This window comes from Diuraphis noxia, unplaced genomic scaffold, assembly GCF_037042655.1.
Source record: "Diuraphis noxia isolate RWA-SAM2 unplaced genomic scaffold, SU_Dnox_SAM2 contig0003, whole genome shotgun sequence".
NCBI classification, from domain to species: domain Eukaryota; kingdom Metazoa; phylum Arthropoda; class Insecta; order Hemiptera; family Aphididae; genus Diuraphis; species Diuraphis noxia.
In genome coordinates this window covers 54,884,288-54,904,651 of record NW_028301713.1, presented here as the reverse complement: position 1 = coordinate 54,904,651, position 20,364 = coordinate 54,884,288, and the positions used below count along the sequence as shown (strand labels likewise).

The 20,364-nt window shown below is 27.1% G+C and overlaps 3 protein-coding genes across 6 annotated transcripts; 1 reads left to right on the top strand and 2 right to left on the bottom strand.

The window, feature by feature from the left end:
• Positions 1-1,248: 1,248 nt before the first annotated feature.
• LOC107162870 (leptin receptor gene-related protein) lies at positions 1,249-5,013 on the bottom strand. 3 transcript variants are annotated; one of them, XM_089224948.1, is made up of 5 exons: positions 3,633-3,690; positions 3,384-3,458; positions 3,085-3,268; positions 2,893-3,002; positions 1,249-2,710 (listed from the first exon to the last, which is right to left on the bottom strand). In XM_089224948.1, coding segments are annotated over exons 2-5 (366 nt in total). In that variant the 5' UTR covers positions 3,455-3,458; positions 3,633-3,690; the 3' UTR covers positions 1,249-2,709. The 3 variants fall into 3 exon arrangements, with proteins under 3 accessions (XP_089081074.1, XP_015365473.1, XP_089081073.1); XM_015509987.2 differs by lacking the exons at positions 1,249-2,710; positions 3,633-3,690 and adding an exon at positions 4,592-5,013 and having other exon boundaries at positions 2,771-3,002; XM_089224947.1 differs by lacking the exon at positions 1,249-2,710 and having other exon boundaries at positions 2,771-3,002; positions 3,633-3,699.
• Positions 5,014-5,450: 437 nt separating this feature from the next.
• Positions 5,451-10,014, top strand: TER94 (Transitional endoplasmic reticulum ATPase TER94). Its single transcript, XM_015509985.2, has 13 exons — positions 5,451-5,821; positions 6,653-6,755; positions 6,934-7,187; positions 7,252-7,444; positions 7,508-7,876; positions 7,943-8,191; positions 8,271-8,435; positions 8,508-8,630; positions 8,696-8,908; positions 8,966-9,149; positions 9,227-9,351; positions 9,421-9,576; positions 9,639-10,014. The coding sequence occupies exons 1-13, from the start codon at positions 5,802-5,804 to the stop codon at positions 9,897-9,899; spliced, it is 2,415 nt and encodes an 804-aa protein (XP_015365471.1). The 5' UTR covers positions 5,451-5,801; the 3' UTR covers positions 9,900-10,014.
• A 110-nt stretch (positions 10,015-10,124) lies between these two features.
• Positions 10,125-17,070, bottom strand: koko (cyclin Q). 2 transcript variants are annotated; one of them, XM_015509986.2, is made up of 6 exons: positions 16,766-17,069; positions 16,594-16,691; positions 12,773-12,991; positions 11,165-11,260; positions 10,897-11,028; positions 10,125-10,317 (listed from the first exon to the last, which is right to left on the bottom strand). In XM_015509986.2, the coding sequence occupies exons 1-6, from the start codon at positions 16,989-16,991 to the stop codon at positions 10,228-10,230; spliced, it is 861 nt and encodes a 286-aa protein (XP_015365472.1). In that variant the 5' UTR covers positions 16,992-17,069; the 3' UTR covers positions 10,125-10,227. The 2 variants fall into 2 exon arrangements, with proteins under 2 accessions (XP_015365472.1, XP_089081072.1); XM_089224946.1 differs by lacking the exon at positions 10,125-10,317 and adding an exon at positions 10,325-10,806 and having other exon boundaries at positions 16,766-17,070.
• Between the last annotated feature and the right edge of the window lie 3,294 nt (positions 17,071-20,364).

Here is a 20,364-nt window from a genome sequence, read left to right as displayed (position 1 = left end):
GACCCCAAGATTTCTGACAAATGAAAACGCTTTTTCTAGTGTATGGTAATTTATAGTGTAACATAGTGCTATACCAACTGATATGGCTTTAACCTGTCACACCCCTCAGTTCAAATACATTTAAAATATATTACTTGTCTTTGTGTCTTTGTGTAGTATCTGCCTATAATATATCATAATATACTTGTTTCCCATCAACTTTTCTACATAATATAATACATCTACCTATAACTAAAATGAAAAATATACATATTTACTAACACAAATTACAACATTAAGGTACTTAAATGTCTTAAATATTTATTATAATTCTAACCATCGATTCAAAATTTATAAAACACTATAAGATTAACAAGATAACTAATGAAAGATTTTAAAAGGAATTAAAATACAAATTTTTAGATTGGCTAATTTTTATATTGGAGGGGTTCATCCCCTTAGATCTCCTCCTCCACATTGCACCTTTGCTGATCCTGACTTCCATTTCTTTAACAAAATTTTGTTCTAATTATTATTTGTTATATCTTTCTCAATAATAATTTATTTGACTAAAGGAAGTACCAACTGCCAGAACATTTCAAATTCAAGGTTTTTGAAATATTTCGGAGATTCAGATCAGAAGAAAAAATAAAGGTATAAACTTTTTTATATTTCACTAATTTAATATATTGAAAGCATATCATTAACATGTGATCTATATAGATCGGTCCTATGACTGCAGTCTTTGAAGGCAATGGTCGAATTTTATTAAAACATTAACATTTAAAGACCTACCCAGGTGTGTAGCATTCAAAAACTATGTACCGTGCACTTAATGTTGATGAGGTACAAATAGGTTGAGTAATATATTATTAGAATGGAATAAAAAATTTTTTTTTTAATTTGGTGCTTAATCAAGGACGTTACCAAAGAGTGGACAATTTTCCCCTTACAGCCCATTGCTTACAAATATAATGGTGATAAACAAATTCTAAAAATAGGAAAGGGATGGACACTATAACATGTGGTTGATAATTAGTTACCCCCGTGATCAAATTTCTAAATCACCCATCTATTTAATATAAATACATAATTATAATAATTATGTATCATTATTTATAGTACATAATAGTAATCTAGTGTAAAATATTTCAAAAGACTAGAGGTCAATATAAAGACTGTAGGACTCTGAATTTTGATGATTTAATTAAAGGTAAAAATTTTATTTTTTCCATAATTTTCTTTAAAGGCTTAAAAATAATAATAATATAAACATGGCATAGGTATTTATTGAGAATCATTAATTTCTTACTAAAATTCTTTAATTTTTTAGAATGCAGAGGAAAGTACTTTAAAGAGCAAAAAAATTAAAAAGCAATACAGCATTGGTTTTCTAGATTGCTATCACATGTAACTATTAAATACTAGAGTGATCATTTGTGACACTCTTTGTGAATTAGATACATTAAGTCAAACTACAAACTTCATAATTGTCAATACTAGTCACTAATATTTAAGTAACTCAACTATAGTTATAAATTTAAACAGAGAATATCAAAAGAAGTGACAAAACTGATACCACAATTAATACAATGTCATGCCCTGTGTCCAGAGATTAAACTTGTTCTACTACAGTTAAGTTATTAACTTATTTTACATTAACATACAGATAGTATGATAGTTTTAAGACAGAAATTCATTAAGCAATATGGTTTGGTTATAAAGGCCATTTAAACTAGAGTTTTTCAACATTCAAGTAGGATATTAACAGTCTACTTATAACAAAAAACATATTTAACATGTTACCCAATTTGAATATTGAATTTTCTATAATTTAAAAGCATATAGTACTCATTAGACATGGCATAATACATTTAAAATAAAATTTAAATATAAAATGAAAAAAATCAAAACTGATTGTTATTCACTTTATACAGAAGATGATTGATAAATTAATACTTAAAAAGTGAAATATTATTGTGAATTGATAAGTGTTAAAAATTATCATTTAGTAATATTCTCCCATAAAATATTCTATTGTATAATATTTTACATTGGTCCTTAAATTTCAATATTCTAATAAACAAACACAAAAATATAAAGTATAAAAACTTAAATATTTAAATTAAACAATAACTGTTTAAAACGTTTTATAATATGAAAGAAAAATAACTATAAAATCATAATAATTGATTACTTATATCAGTAATTCAAAACTATAAGAAAATAATTAAGCTATAAATAATATCTTATAAATAAAAATATGTACAATGTGCACAGTACACAAATCTGTAACTCAAAATCCATTTACAATAATGAAATAAATAGCGAACTCTTAAAAACTATGGTTCAAGTAAAATTATTTGTGGTCATTGTGTTAACTTTCAATAAATATATTACTAAGAGTCAACAAACATGTTAAAATTATGAAGTATATTGCCATAATATTTTACAATTTAAAAACCAAAGTATAATACAAAAACAAAATGTATTTTTAGTACAGGTTCACATAAAAACTAATAAAATTATATGAACTCAAACCAATGCATCATTAAAAATATATTACTTATCTCAGTACAATCTTAAATTTTAAATAATCATAGTTTTGTATAATAGTTAGGTTTAAAAATATGTTAATCTTAAGTGAATTTAGTTTACAATAAAAATAAAAGCTGTTTCTATCAAAAAGTATAGGAAAATCCTTTGATCCATCTAGTAACTTGTATTTTATCTAGGCAAAAAATAATTTTTTTGTATTTATAAAAGTAAAGAAAAGAAATAAAATCATACATATAACTAAAAGGTAGTACCTGTTTTCAGGATACTGACTATTTAATATTTAATATAACATAATCATTATTAATTAAAATTAAGGAAAAACATTTGAACATTTAAATTTATTTAATAAGTTACCATAAACTATAATCAGTGTCTTCTTGATATAAAGTTAAGAAAAATCCTATAAATGTCAAATACACGACTATGTTCCCACACAATGTAAAATTACAGGCTGTCCATGCAATCTAAAAACAATATAACAAAGTTGAACAAAAAAATGTAATTTTGAAATACCTGACATATATAAAAATCAATATTAGAACTTACAGCATTAACTCTAGCCATTATTATGGGCAATGCAAATGAAGAGACCACTATACCCATTGTAATAAATACAGCTAAATCCATATTGGCATTACCAGATCCTGAGTAATCATTGAACCGTTTCATCAACATGGTCGGTAATGGTGCCAGCAGGTAAAATATTACTACTATGAATGGCCACCAAGAACTAAAACAAATTATTAATTATAATATACAATTATTCAAAAAATTATGTTAAAATACTATCTAAACTCTAAAGACCTAAAGTAAATAGTCAATACAAGTAATAAATAATAACTTACTTTAAATCTGGCAACGCACATGCCAATATGACTAATGTCATACCAATGGAACCAGCAAAAGCCAAACTCATCAAACTGTAAAAAATTATAACAATTAAAATGAATGTGCCTAACTAGAACATAATATTTTAAATTTAAAATGCTCACAGAGCATATAAACCAATTTTCAAATGACACATTTAATTTATACTTTTATCCATTTATCATTAACATAAATCTGTTTTATAATGTAATACAATTGACACTTACGCTATTTAACATCAAATTGATGTAACCAAGGAAATCATGAAACAAAGAAAACACAATATTAATTTATATAATTGATACTTAATCTAAGAACTATAAAATTACAAACACTTATAATTTCTACCATAGTTCTAGTAATAATATTACTCATAAGACAATACACTATTAACCAATTAAAAATACAATGTTCAATGCTATGTAGCTTTAAGTTCTCACTTTATTTTTGATACCAAAACATAAAAAAAATCCTAGGTTGATTAATTGATTTTATTTAACCAATAATAAGCAAATAATTTAGACTAGTCTTCTGTTAGCCTCTAATTTATTTTAGTATGCAGTAATATAGGTACTTAAATATTAGATTTAAAATATTTTAAGGATAAAATTATTAAACATGAGTATATATCATGGTTTTTTTCTAAGAATACTAAACTGACATATTGCTACTACAGAATATTTGTTTCAATACAGTTTTAGAACAAATTGTCAGAATAATTAAGTAATGTATTGATAAATGGTAGGGGGTCTTTGCAATAATTTGCTAATAGTACTCAAATAAATAAAATTGGTGTGTGCCACTCTAAATATGAACCAATGTTGCATTATTATAATATATTATTAAATTTTGAAACTGAAGTGTATGCATGAATTATTCTGTAAGGTCTCATATATATTTATTCTACTTTAAATCAAGACAAAATATTTCATACAAATTCCTACAAAATGCCCCATTTCTTTTCTTCATTCATCTTGCCAATCAAAAATGTTTCATTATTATGTATTATTTAATATTTCAAGATTCTTTTTCATTTTAATATCATCTTATGTTATAAATTAAAACTATTACATCTTAGTGTACTTCATGTATTTAAGCGCCTATTGGTTAAATCTAAAAAATTGTACTTTGTATAGCCACTAACGAATCATAGAAATACTACCGCAATAATAGTATTAAATATTACCTTTTAATCCGGCCATTGTGAACAACAAATGTCCAAAGTAATGCTGTGAGAAACTTACTGCGACTGACGACAGATATAGGTATGCTTAATTTTTATATTTTTTTGTAACATTCGTTAATGTAATATAATTTATACCACAACTATATTGTAGTCGATGATAAATACACAGAATAAAAAAGCGGATATACTAAGAATAAATGTATTTATTTTTATATAAATAATGAATTTTGTGCTTAAAAGACTAATAAAAAATAGAAAGAATAAAATTGATGGAAACAGAAAACAATAATAATGAAGTGCGACGTTCGTCGTCCAGAATCCACAAATAATAATTAATATTTATAACAGACGATAGACAATAGAATATAGAACAGAATAGACACTACACAATCTGACAATTCTATAATATATGAGTTAAAAGCATAATACTCTAATCTAAATTATCTCACATCCAGACCATACGTTATCATGTCGTAAACATTTGATTCGTACTATCAGCGGGCGACAGATACAGTGTTGTCATTTGTGTTTAATTATATTGTGGTCCGGTGGTCGGTGATGCCAGAATATGGATGGTCAAACAGTTTGACGCCACCAGACCCACAGATATTTTTAATAATAAATAAAATATACAAAATTAATAATATTAATAATATTGACTTCTACCGCAAACGCAATTATTACACGTCTTGGAAACTCGTCCAACCGACCGACCACGATTGATCGTTGGTACGACCGTTTTTTCCGCACCGGCCGCCATCTTAGGCCACGGCATGATTGTGCCTTTTTTGATTTCCCGGTCCCTACCACCACCACCGCCGCCGCCACAACGAACCACTGAATTACACATACACACACATAAACGTCTCACTGTCTCACACGGATACACACTCACACAAGCATTAATTCGTAACGAGTATTGTTGTTCGCTTTTGTGATTTTGTTTCACCATTTTTATTTTTCGTCAGTCGCCCCCCCGTCAGAAGTTTCTACTGAGACACGTATATAAATTCGTAGAACACATCGTTTGTTTTACATTAGTCTTACAAACCAGTGTACGTGGACGAATCCGGAATCACCGGAATAACCGATATCCATATCCAGCCTGCCCATTGATTTCGTTATAGACAATTTTCTAAAGTTTAAACCAAAACTAACGAAAACCCGTTGCTCGCGCAATATCTGGCCGTAGCTGACCTTATCAATAATCATGTCCGAACCAGCAAAAGGGTAAGTAAAAATTCCTGCTTCGATCTAAAATCCTCTCAAATTCATCTAGTCCGCACCTCTGTGTTTCGTTATTTTACTGTGACTTAACATGACTGTGTTGTCTCGATTCTCGGACTAGTTGTTGTATTCTGTGGAATTCAGGCATCACACCGGATATATTTAGAAAATCAACTGGCGTATGCGGAAATACATTTTTCGCCATGATGATGATGACCTGCACTCAATTGTCATCTAACGACCATTTAAACAATAGATGTTTAAAAATGTTATTGGTAGTTGGTACTAAGAATAATTGTTAAAGACCATAAACCTAAATAATGAAATAACTAATTAAAGTTGTGGGATAATTTTTTTGTTTGTCACCACTTATAAATAAACATGTTTGTATTATTTTTATGTCATGGTACATTTTTAGACATTATTTAATATGACTAATTTCTTCATTTAATAAAATATTTAGGTACATTTTTCTCAATATTGTATCTTATTATTATAATATAAGTACGATACATCAGTATTTTTAATATAATTAAAACATCTTTAGTGAAGTACTTACGTACCTTTTTATATTAATATGCAATAAATAATTCTTTATTTTTAAAATACTAATGATATTTGTCACTATCAATTTCATGACTTATACAATTTTTATAGTTAAAACAATTTACGAAAACAATAATGTATTTTTTTACTGTAGGTACATTTTTAATTTGTATCAATGAAAAAATGTTGAGTCATTGAATTTATTTTTACAACTTTAATATTAACTATTCTGAACTACTTCATTAAAATGAGTGTACTGTTGTTACATATTAAATGACGTATTTTTAGTGAGGAGTTAGCAACTGCAATTTTGAAACAAAAAGATCGCCCAAATAGGCTCATTGTAGAAGAAGCAATCAATGATGATAATTCAGTCATTGCACTGTCTCAGGTACTTAATTAGAATAATTATTTAATCTAAAAATAATTCACAAATCTTACAACTCAGTTTAAGTTATGATTATTGACTTCATATAAATTTATTTTTTGAGAATGAATCTATAAATTGTTATTGATTATTATTCATATTTATATTTATTATTTATATTATTATTTGTTTTATATCTAAGGCTAAAATGGATGAATTACAACTCTTTCGAGGGGATACTGTGTTGCTTAAAGGCAAACGCCGTAAAGAATCAGTTTGTATTGTATTATCTGATGAAACTTGCCCTGATGAAAAAGTACGCATGAATAGAGTTGTGCGTAATAACTTACGTGTCAGAATATCAGATATTGTTCAAATACAACAATGTCCTGATGTAAAATATGGAAAGCGTATTCATGTACTTCCAATTGATGATACTGTAGAAGGATTAACTGGGTAAAATTCAGCTAACTTTTATACTTACATTTGTATTTATTAATTAGCCAAATTTTTGTTGTAGAAATTTGTTTGAAGTTTTTCTTAAACCTTACTTCTTAGAAGCATATAGACCAATACATAAGGATGATAATTTCATTGTTCGTGGAGGCATGAGAGCTGTAGAATTCAAAGTTGTTGAAACTGATCCATCGCCGTATTGTATTGTTGCTTACGATACAGTTATTCATTGTGAAGGGGATCCTATTAAAAGAGAGGTAACTTGAATTACTTAAATTAGTTTTACGTAGATCTGATAATTCAATTAAATCAATCTTTAGGAAGAAGAAGAAGCTTCAAACACAGTTGGCTATGATGATATTGGAGGTTGCCGCAAACAATTGGCACAGATTAAAGAAATGGTTGAACTTCCACTCAGACATCCAAGTTTATTCAAGGCTATTGGTGTAAAACCACCTAGAGGAATTTTGTTATATGGACCTCCTGGAACTGGAAAAACACTCATTGCTCGTGCTGTTGCAAACGAAACTGGAGCATTCTTTTTCTTAATCAACGGCCCTGAAATTATGAGTAAACTTGCTGGTGAATCTGAAAGTAACCTGAGAAAAGCCTTTGAGGAAGCAGATAGAAACTCTCCTTCTATTATTTTCATTGATGAATTAGATGCTATTGCACCCAAGCGTGAAAAAGTAATTTGATACATATATTTAACATCTGTTAACTATAAATTAAATACCTATAAATTGTTTACTTAGACTCATGGTGAAGTAGAGCGTCGTATTGTATCTCAGTTATTAACGCTTATGGATGGCTTAAAATCGTCATCTCACGTCATTGTAATGGCTGCAACTAACCGTCCAAATTCTATTGATTCAGCTTTAAGGCGTTTTGGACGCTTTGATCGAGAAATTGATATTGGAATACCAGATGCGACTGGACGTTTAGAAGTTTTGCGTATACATACTAAGAACATGAAACTTGCTGAGGAAGTTGATTTAGAACAGGTTAAAATAAATATACAAAATTGTTATTTTAAATTTATTTTCTTAATTTAAAACTTATTTTATTTTTTGTAACCAATAGATTGCTGCTGAAACTCATGGTCATGTGGGTGCTGATCTTGCCTCATTGTGTTCTGAAGCTGCTCTACAACAAATCCGTGAAAAAATGGACTTAATCGATTTAGAAGACGATCAAATTGATGCTGAAGTATTAAATTCGTTAGCTGTTACCATGGAAAACTTTAGGGTAATTTTAATTTACTTTAAACACATTTTTCTGAAATTCTAATTCAAATTCAAATTTTTATTACTTTTTTAGTATGCCATGGGTAAGAGCAGCCCAAGTGCTTTGAGAGAAACAATAGTTGAAGTTCCAAATATCACATGGGAAGATATCGGAGGTTTGGCTAATGTGAAGCGTGAATTACAAGAACTTGTACAGGTATGTTGTTTTAAAATTAGTTTACAATCTTTACTTGGATTAATAAATTGTTTTTATTGGTGTAGTATCCAGTTGAACACCCTGACAAGTTTTTGAAATTTGGAATGCAACCATCTAGAGGTGTTTTGTTTTACGGACCTCCGGGTTGTGGTAAAACTTTATTAGCAAAAGCCATTGCAAATGAATGCCAAGCCAACTTTATATCTGTAAAAGGTCCTGAACTTTTAACTATGTGGTTTGGTGAATCTGAAGCTAATGTCCGTGATATCTTTGATAAGGTAAATCCACTCAATAATTTCATTTTTTAACAAATTTTTAATGAGAATCTTAAACAGGCAAGAGCTGCTGCTCCATGTGTACTCTTTTTCGATGAATTGGACTCTATTGCTAAATCTAGAGGAGGCAATGTCGGCGATGCTGGTGGTGCAGCAGACAGAGTAATCAACCAGATATTAACTGAAATGGATGGTATGGGTGCCAAGAAGAATGTATTCATTATTGGTGCTACTAATAGGCCTGGTAAGCTCTTAGCTTTTAGTAATTTATTTTGATATTTCCAGCTCAAAAGTGAGATTAAATACTTATGTTTTTTATAGATATCATTGATCCTGCTATTCTCCGACCTGGGCGTTTAGATCAATTGATCTACATTCCTCTGCCTGATGAAAAATCTCGTGAAGCCATTTTCAAGGCTAATTTGAGAAAATCTCCTGTTGCCAAGGTAATTTTTTTATTTTAATTGGATTATTCAAAATGTATTTTATATATTTTGAAAATGTAATTAAATTAGGATGTTGACCTCAACTATATTGCAAAAGTTACTCATGGTTATTCTGGTGCTGACTTGACTGAAGTATGTCAACGGGCCTGCAAACTTGCAATTAGACAAAGTATTGAAGCTGAAATAAGACGTGAGCGCGAAGCTGCTTCAAACCAAGGAATGGAGGTATTTGTTAATTATTTTTTAATAAATTGAATTCAAAAATCCTAAAATTAATTTGTTACTAGACTGATGTAGCTGAGGATGATCCTGTCCCCGAAATTACAAAAGCTCATTTTGAAGAAGCTATGTTATATGCCCGCCGTTCTGTAACTGACAACGACATACGTAAATATGAAATGTTTTCTCAAACATTACAACAGTCTCGAGGATTTGGCACCAACTTCAGGTTCCCGTCAACAACTGGCCAGCCTGCTGCCAATAATGCAACAACTGGTGGCGATCAAGCTACGTTCCAAGATGATGGTGACGACGACTTGTACAACTAAGCTTGTTTTCCCTTCCCTCAAATAATAGATTTAATGTATATTCGAAGATTTAAGAATGATTCAAACATTTTTTTTTTTATATATATTTTAAAATAAAATGAAGAAATTTAATACACTTATGATTTATAAATATTTAAGTTTATTAGGTTTTTCTAATATTTGTATGTGGTTATACAGTAATAGGAATTAAAAAAAAAATGGTGGGATACAAAAAAAACTGTTACATTGGATTTTTTATTATAATTATTTATTTTTTCTTTTTATAAGAATTACTATTAATAAAATTTAAACAAATTACAAACACATATTAAAAGGAATAGTATTGCTTTTAGTTGGTAGATAACTCGAGATCGTATGTGTCCATGATCGCTGCCATAACATTCCAAAGTGTATCCTTGTCCAAGTCTTCAACCAATGCCTTGAAAAAAAGTTAAAGTCTTAATGATTCACACCATGAATTGTATTTATTTAACATAATATATTTTTATAAAAAAAAAATATGAATCAGGTATTAGGTTTTAGTAAGATAGCACACATAGTGTTATTTTTAATAATATACTTAATGATTTCTCATTTCTATCAAACTTTACAACTTATAGAACATAAGAAAACAATTTAAAGCAATATCCTAAGACGTCCTAAAGATTAAAATACATTCAAATAAGAATGTATTAAATGATCCCACATAATAATATATTCTAAGGTTATTAAAATATGACCAAAATTCAACAGCCCTGCTATGTTGTAACAGAAGAGGCATATCACTTCAAAATGATCGGTATCCTTTTAAAAATCAGCTAAAATATACATCAATTAAATTGTTCTCAAATTCCAATGGATCTTTCATACATTTAATTTTTGCTCATTTATTGTAGACAATATAATAACGTTTTTTGGCAAATAATTGCTAAAACGAAAAAAAATTTGAACTAATTCAATAACATCTTTTCGAATAAGAACAATTAAATACTAAAAAGAGTAAAAACAAGATGTATACCTGATACCAAGGTTGAATTGCATAATCAATTGTTTGAGATGGAATTCCATATACTTTGATTGCAAGTTCAATACAAGCAATTGCAATATGCTGTGCCTTAAACTGAAGAATATCACTGCTGTGATAAAAATCCTAAAAAAAATTAAACAATTAATTTTAAATTTTTATATCAATACATAATAGTAAAAATGGATGTATTAAGAAATATATAAGTAAAAAATATATATATATATATATATATATATGTATAAAACGAATTTAAACGTACATGTAAGAAATCATATGCCTTCTTAAATACAATGATGTCCTTGCCATGTTTTGAATAGAAAACTGGCCGTAGAGTCTGAATGTAGTGCAAAAAATACTGTAAAAATAATAAAACACTGTTAGGTATCAAAAAAATATGAAGAGAAATAAGGAGATCAACCGAAAGATATGATGAAACCAATATGTAACAGTTACATAAGCTCCAACTTAAACCCGCGTTGAGTAGAGATTATTCATGTTTTGAAGGTTTTTATTTTTGTTTAATTTATGCAATATTTTAAACATACAATGGAGTTTGAAAAGATATGGATTATTCTATATGTACATTTTTTTTTTTTACGTTAAAACGTGTAAATAATTAAATACAACAATATTTTAATACCATTAATACAGTAGGCAAACTATATATATATATCGTATATGTTTTCATAAATCATAATATTATTTCTCTATTCAGTAAACAAAATTGAGTTTTGACAACACAGACTAAAATATCTAGTCTATCATTACTAGGGCTGGGATTTATATGTAATAAAAAACCAAAAATTTGTAATTAAAATTGGCAAAATGTGTTAAAATTTTAAATTAAAATACAATTATAAATATTTTTTTAATAATTTAATTTATTGTTTTTTTGTGTATTATTAATTTAATTTAAAAAATATTTATAATTTGTGGTAAAAAATTAAAAAATATGTTGTTAAATTGAAATACAATTGATGTTTAATCAATTTAATGTGAAACAATGACAAACTATATATTGTTTTAAATTTTCAAAATTAAATGTACGTTAGGTGAATAGGTTTTCATAACCACGCAAACTGATAGTGTGATAGGTACTGTTGTAAATTCTCAAAAATATATTTTATCAAATAATTGTTGAATATAAAGTATAATCATTAATGTATGGTTATCGAACAGAAACAGATAAGATAAACTAAAATCAAATTTTTAATATTTATTTTAACCTACTTTATTCCTATATACAATGTTATTCACTTAAAATTTGTTGAGTACCATTATCAAAATATAAATGTAAAATATTATTAAACCACCGAAATTGTCAAAATTTACTAAATATCTAAAAAATAAGCAAGAATTTTACAAAGTATGTAAAAATATGTATTTATGACAAAATATGTAAAAATATGTCTTATTTTATTGTAAATTACGTGAAACTAATTTATTATGTTTTACTAAAAATATGTATTTACATACAAATCCCAGCCCTAACCATTAGTAACAAAACACTTATATGATAACAAGTGCTCAGTTTTAATAAGTACATTAATAATTTTGTACATACAATATGAATGCAGCATTTCACACGCAACCAATCAATGTGTGAATCATAGTTTAAATATTGCATATTTATATATATATATTCAAAAAGCCATAAAAACAAATATTTTCTATACTTCACGCGGGCTAAAGTAGCAAAAAATGAATCTACAGCACAGCTTGTGGCTATTTAATCATGTGGCTCTTTACAGCACGTTAATCATGTAAACAGCCATATGTGTTTGGTCTCTTTACTTAAGTGTCTAATGTCTATAAAAAAAAAATATCTATGTTTGTGAAATAAAATTAGTTGAATAAATATAATTACGTTATGTGGATGATCAACAGTTGTATCAAATTTTACAAATCTCATGATTAACATTTCAGCATGCACAATGGAATCCCGGAAGTTCCAATAATCTTCAGCTAAGCGCAATGGAGCTGCATCCCTGTGTAATGTGTGGTAACACACATTTATCAAATCTCGAAGTCTGATGGTTTCATCTTGTACTTTACTAGCCAAGTATAAAGTTGCACTAGCTATAGACTGTAAAAACATATACAACATTAAAATCACAGTACAACAATATTTGTATAATATTATATTTGTACAACAATTTGAGACATTTTAATACATAGAATTGATCTAATATTCAATTTTATGCAGGCGCTCACCAAAACAACCTGACACCATGATAACATAAGTGATTTGTTATTTTATATGACCTGGTTAAAAATATATTGTAACCTGACAAAATAAAATTATATAATCACTTGGGATATACTTACATTAAATAAAATTGCTGAAAATATTATTAATACCACCAATAGTTATCAGTATTATTAATAATTACACTTACGTTTGGTGCCTCAAATCATACAGTGTTGTAACAATAATTTTATGCAGTTCAATAAGTGTGATAATGCAGATGGAAACAAACTTTTTAACTCTTATAAATATTTTGTATAATATTCTGCGTAAAACCAAAAAACCCGTTAAACAACAAGTTCAGATTATAGGTATACAAATTTTTTATTTCTAATTTTTTTTATGTATAAATATAAAAAAATCTGTAAAATAAATACAAACTATCATTCATGTATAAAATGCAAAGTCTAATAAATAATTAATCATTTTCTCATTGATGAATTATAAAATAAGTTTTAAAAAAACTATTACAATACACTCCATAATATTTAGATTTTTCATTTTTTGTATGATCAATTATAATAAATATATTACAATAAGTGTAGGGATTCATTTTAATTTTAACTAATTTAGATATTCAGTTTATCAACAATTAATTCATACCAGTAGTCGTATTATTTAAACTAAATATATATTTCAAACAATGTCGTAACTTATACTTTAAAAATTAATATGCACATTATATATTGTTTAGGTCAATGACAATATTCAGCACGATATTTATGTTCATTAATATCATATTTTTATTTTTTACATATTTTATATAACTGTACATATTATACATGGCTAGTCTGTATTATTAAAATGTATAATAAAACACTTAAAGGACTGATCAGTATTATTTATCTCATTATTCATTAAGTAAAATTCTATATTGGGTACTTATTGATCTCATACAATCATAAAACTATGTTATGTACCATTAATTATGTTATACCATTTGTTTCCTAGACAACCATTTTTCATTGTTGTATGAAACAAACATTATAAAACTTTAATATATATGTATAAAAAAAAAAAAAAAATACTACACTAAAAATTAAGATTAAAATAGTTTTTTCTAATATATAAATGTTGTGTATGAAAAAATGTAACTTGATCATAGGCGGCATCTAGGGAGGGCATGAGGGTGCAGTTGCACCCACGAAAATTTTTTTGGGGGGCAAAAGAATAATTTTGCACCCACACACAGACAATCACAACAGTAAAAAATATTTTAATTATTTTGTTGTTAATAATTATACTGATATAATGTAATTTTGATAGTAAAAAAGCGGGAAAGTGGATCTGCTGTACAGTAGGTAACAAGTGTGAAGTGGGTTACTGTAATGGATGGAATTAAATTTAAATCCAATGATATTATATCATTGTATACAAAAAACGATTCTGAGCGAAGACGGTTTATCTGTCTAGGATATATTATAGATTATTAAAAATTTTCAAATCTTAGATTTAAAAAGAAAATTTTTTATGAATTTCTAGTTTAAAATAATTTGAGAATTTTAGTGGTTTTTACATATGTTGTCAAAATTCAAACTTTGAATGACTGTAAAAAAAATTGTGACTACGCATTTCTTTTATTTTTCAACTGCTATTGTAAAAATGTGATAGGAGCCATGTATTCAATTTTCAAATCTAAGATATAAAAGGAAAATTTTTAATGAATTTCTAGCATAAAATAATTTGAACATTGTCGTAATTTTTATGTATGTAGTCAAAATTTGAACTTTAAATGCTTATAAACAAAAATGGTGACTATATATTTCTTTTATTTTTCAACTGCTATTGTTACAATATGTTAGAAGCCTTGTATTAAATTTTCAAGCTTTTCTGCCTAACAAATACATTTTTATCTATATTAATTTTAAAAAAACTAATGATGATCAAAAATTGCAAATAACTATGAATAGTTCAACTTAAGTCGACAATTTTTAAAAATTGCATGGTGGATAGAATATACTTATATAAACATTCGGTGAAATTTTCATGTATCATATGGTCATTTGTTTTAAAGTTACACCAAAAACCAAAATCGATTTTGTCGAAAACTGATTGTGCGTAAAATTTCCCGTTTTTCCCTTAATTTTTAGTTTGTTTTTCTCGATTATTTAGAAAATTATTGAGAATTTTTTACTTTTAATCCCCCAAATAAGTACTAACTAGGTTCACTTTCTGATCTAACATAAGGTACTAAAGTCGAAAATCGAAGCATTTTTGCTTCCCCAAAACGTTATGACAGACATAAAAAAAACACACATCATGGTAAAATAAATACATTTTCCGCCGCTCAGAATCTAAAATAACCATGGATCATTTCAATATTTTATATCTGATTACTCAATTAATTGTACGGACTAAAATCTTAGTCCGTGATTAAATGTTAAAATAATAATAATAATAATATGATAATAATTAAATAATGCAGGAAGCTAATTCGTCACAAAATAGCGATATGGTTCAAAATAGATCATATTTTTTATTTCAAAATAAAGTTGTTTTTTAATAATATTTTTACATATTCATGTACATATTTGAAATACAGAGACCCAATTAATAGTTATTAATAAAGAAATTTTTTTCTAACTACATTAATTGTTGTAGCAATAGTTATATATTAGGGGGTACTGGGGGGCAATTTGTTACTACCATAAACGTTAGCACCAACATAAGTTTCTACCAAGTGCCACCTATGAACTTGATTAATAAATGAAATGATAATCAGTTACATTTATTTACACTCTTAAATAATTATAGTTGATTAATTCATTCCTAAAAGTAATAAGTTTTCTTAAAATGATTACAAATATATAAAATAAACAATTTAAATGATCAATATTTATATTAAATTTATGTATTGCTAAAATTAATTAAAACCCAACACAGGTCAACCATTTAAAATAAAATTATGCAACCCAAAGTGCAACAACAAAGATATTTTAATTTTGATTTAAATATTTACTAAAACTTTTAATTGCATAAAATAATATTTTATTATAAATCTATAAAAATCTGTTATTGATTTACAATTCACCACCTTCTTAAAAATATTAAAATAAATAGTGAACTGATTTCCAAAAGTTTAATAACATGTATTATTCTAACCATACAAGTATGATATTTGGTTTATTGATTTTTTAAATAATTCAAATTTAATGATAATTAGTAAAGAATAATAATAAAGATACCTACTTACAAAAATTACAACTCTGTCTTAAAAGAAAACTATTACTTTTTGCACAAAGTGAATATTGCTATTGGTATGTTGAGAAAAACGTAATCACACTCATACTGGGTCGTAGGTGGGAGATGCATAGCACTGATGAAAATTGGTAGGCCAACTGATTATTCTCTTTTGAGACAGAGTATAGGTGTATTGTAATCAGTTAAAATATAGGTTATTTAGTATAAATAAATGTTGACTAATTAAAATGATTACTTACGTAATTGTCATATGTGGTTTCATCAACATGTTTATAAAACTTATGGAAGTAAACTGCTGCTGAGCATATAGTTATATGTTTAAGGCCCAGTTTAATACCTATTCATAAAAAATAAATAAGACCTGCAAAATTCGAAACATATAGATTCATAGTTTATCATTTTAAAACATACCGCATTCAAATATAAATCGGACAGCAATGTAATTTGACTTGTGTGTCAAATAGTCAGTAAGAGGTGCCTCTGGTTTTTTAAATTTGTCTTGACTCTCTGATCGCAGTTTTGTCCGGTACTTTGGTTTTGAAATGTTTTTGTTTTTCTTATGAGATTTTACTTTCTGCTTGTGAGTCTTCGTCTTGCTTTTAGTTATGCTCTTCATTTTTTGAGCTTTTTTACCCATAGTGTTTTAATATTTAATAACAAAACTTCAAGAATTATCCAGAAATCAATGACACACAATTATAAAATGGAAGTAGCTATTAGAGCGTCCGACGCGTATCTACTATTTTCGCGTCTTATGCTCTGATTGGTCCAAATATTGATAAACATAATATTATCATATCAATGCTAATTTTATTACCGCCTTAATTTAAATTTAAGATTAATTATTGTTTATATGATTTTAGTAGGTAATTTAATTCATTTTATAATTTAATTATTCATACATATTAATAATATGAAATAAATATAATTATAAATATTATGTTATTATATATAACATGCATGTTCTATTAGGTATGTTATGTTCTTGAAGAATAAACAAATAAAATAAAAATATATCTTAAATGATGGATGTATAATTTAAGATAAATTATTATTTGTAAGATATATATCTTATACCGGATGTGTTACAGCTAGAAATTCCACAGATGAGAAAATTAATCTTGTAAAAATTATTTTTCTGTTTTCAAAAATTTAATATATAGTCTGTTCTACCATAAATGAGTGAAGTGTTTAATTGTATATATAGTTGTGTTAATCATATGATTATTAGTGAATATAATCATAAGTTATGGCAGAGTCCACTCAATTTAATGGTGAAATGATAAAAAAAAGATGACGAGTTTAGTAGTTTGGTACATTTAAAGGAGGCCCTAAAAAATTTGAAGACAGTGAAAATTGCAATTTATCAAAATTTAACACTAGAGCAATGAATAAGTGGCTAAAAGCTTTTACGTTTGACCATTGACTAAACAGTTAACTTTAAGGAGTGCCAGTATCCGCGACTAAGCAGTAGTTGTGCATTTGTAAATATACGCGTATACGAAAAACAATGTCACATATTACCTATGTAAATATGATTCAATAAATGTAATGAGATGGGAGGTAACACTGGTCATTTGAAGTTATTTTCGTACTCATTTTTGCGGTAACTTCAAATTTATATTAGATCAAATTATCAAAATAATGATGAAAAACACGTAGAAAACAATTAAAAACATAACATTTTAATTAAACAATAAATCATAAGCATGACCGTATTTAAGCAGTGAATAAGAGGGGCAATACCCCCCCTGGAATATGTTAAAGGGTGCCAATATTTTTACGAAGACTATAAAAAAGTTTTCTGAAAAATTATAAGTTATAATATTAATAATTCAAATACCTATATCATAGAATATAATTACTAGTATTAAAAATAACTAAAATAAAGATCATAATGCAATATAAAATACTAATAGAATAAATAAATCTAAAAGGAGATAGGTATGACACCCTCGGCATGAGCACACTCCTGTTACCTATATATATTCTATATGCAAATAATATATATAATTATTAATTATACCTATTACGCCTATACTGGTTACTTACACGTGGATAACTTCAAACATAAAAAAACTCTAAGTATTAGAATATTAGATAAATACACATGTAAAACAAACATGCCTTAAAAACTAAGTTGTTGAATAAAATAGATTAATAAAAAGTAATCCCAACAAGTTTTCTGGTAAATTAATAAACAAATTTAATACAGTGAATTAACTGAATTATAAAAATAATAATTATTATATAATATAATTCATGCATAAACGTATAATATCGACATCGTGTCGCTTATTTCGACTACGAAAAAAGGAATATTAATATTTAATAATGTTAAATAATTGATAATCCCGGCGTGCGGCCGAGCCACATGCAGAGAAATAAGAATATATAAATATGGTAATATGTACATCAATTATATTAGACCATATGGCCGAAAAAATTTCTACATTTTGTGGCTACTAATACTAACAAGTAGACAGCGTGACGACGGTAGCACACAAGCACTAAATCAAGTTGAGTAATGGTAAAGCGTCATAGGAGACAAAGTGACAACGTTTACCCGCTTAGAAATTAAAACACGGGACAAATAATTAATTATTATTTTGTTTTATAAAATATTTAAAAATTTGAATTTTATTTTATATTATAAAATATATGATGTATGGCCAAAGTTTCTGAGCTCAAGAACAAAAAAAAAAGGGGGGAGTCTAGGCATATAATATTAGTACCATTTTTTTTCAGGGTCTCCCCGACCAAAAATCTCTCGCCTCCTCGCTACGGAAGTTGAGAACATACTATATAGACATATAGTGTATTCACTATAGGCGTGCGCAGACCTTTTTGGCAGGGTGGGCCAATTCAATTATGATTTAGATACCTACTTCAAGAGATACTTTAAAATATTTAATTAATTAAATTTTTCAATTTTAAATCCATTTAATTAATTATTATTATTGAAAATTGTAATTTGTAATTGTATTATTTAAGTTTCATGACAAACAATTATCAGGTCACAATATATATACAACAAATACAGTACGGCTCACAGGGTGGGCCATGGCCATACGCCTATGGTATTCACTATATTCAGCATTTTAGTTATAGAATTGGTCAAACCACCAAGTGCCCACGACTATAATATTATAAATTATGATGTAGATATATAAGTATTTCTATATTATCTAAATATTTAATTCCTTAAGTAATTTGATATCCTATCACAAGAAGGAATCTACGAACAAAAGTCCGGTAAAAAAAGACCCGCAAAAAAAGTCCAATGTATAAAAGTCCGGTTTATTTATTATACATATGTCGTACAAGAAAACATTAATGTTATTATAAAAATAATAGCAATAATTTATAATACAATTATTACAATCAATATTATAGGTAGGTACTATAAAAATTAAAAATATTACATACAATATGACATTATAATTTTTTGGTCAGATTGATTGTTACTTTTAAATAAAAATAATATATACAAAAATAAAATTTCATGTCATACAAGAAAACATTTATCACCTTGGCCGTGTCCTAATATTATGTCCCACTCGAGTTAAAAACTCTTCAACACTCGGAGTTATGAATTCCTAACCAAAAAATTATAATGTCATATTTTATGTAATATTTTTATTTTTATTGTACCTACCTATAAAGTTGATTGTAAATAAATTATAAATTTTTTTTTTTTTTTTTATTAATGAAAAGGAATTATAAATTATTGCTATTATTTTTAATAACATTAATGTTTTCTTGTACGACATCATATGTATATAATAAATAAACCGGACTTTTGTTCGCCAGACTTTTTTTACCGGACTTTTAGGTAGAATACCCACAAGAAGGGAGACACTACACATATGTTACTTTAACTGGCCATCGATTTGCCGCAGTGGCACAACAGGGTTAAAATTCTAGGGGGGGCATAGCCTCTCCGCAGACAGAACTATGAACTCCACAGTTCCAGTGTAAAAATAGATATTTTTAAGTCAATATATTTT

Excerpts from the sequence above, each read along its gene's own strand:
- LOC107162870 (XM_015509987.2), bottom strand. The coding sequence starts at position 3,454 with ATGAGTTTGGCTTTTGCTGGTTCCATTGGTATGACATTAGTCATATTG. Across the intron at positions 3,269-3,383 it reads TGTGCGTTGCCAGATTTAAA|TTCTTGGTGGCCATTCATAG; the intron begins GTAAGTTATTAT and ends AATTTGTTTTAG. Across the intron at positions 3,003-3,084 it reads TAATGGCTAGAGTTAATGCT|ATTGCATGGACAGCCTGTAA; the intron begins GTAAGTTCTAAT and ends TATTGTTTTTAG.
- TER94 (XM_015509985.2), top strand. The coding sequence starts at position 5,802 with ATGTCCGAACCAGCAAAAGG. Across the intron at positions 8,436-8,507 it reads TTACCATGGAAAACTTTAGG|TATGCCATGGGTAAGAGCAG; the intron begins GTAATTTTAATT and ends TTACTTTTTTAG. Across the intron at positions 9,577-9,638 it reads CTTCAAACCAAGGAATGGAG|ACTGATGTAGCTGAGGATGA; the intron begins GTATTTGTTAAT and ends ATTTGTTACTAG.
- koko (XM_015509986.2), bottom strand. The coding sequence starts at position 16,991 with ATGGGTAAAAAAGCTCAAAAAATGAAGAGCATAACTAAAAGCAAGACG. Across the intron at positions 16,692-16,765 it reads CCGATTTATATTTGAATGCG|GTATTAAACTGGGCCTTAAA; the intron begins GTATGTTTTAAA and ends TTTTATGAATAG. Across the intron at positions 11,261-12,772 it reads CTGTTGATCATCCACATAAC|TATTTTTTGCACTACATTCA; the intron begins GTAATTATATTT and ends TTATTTTTACAG.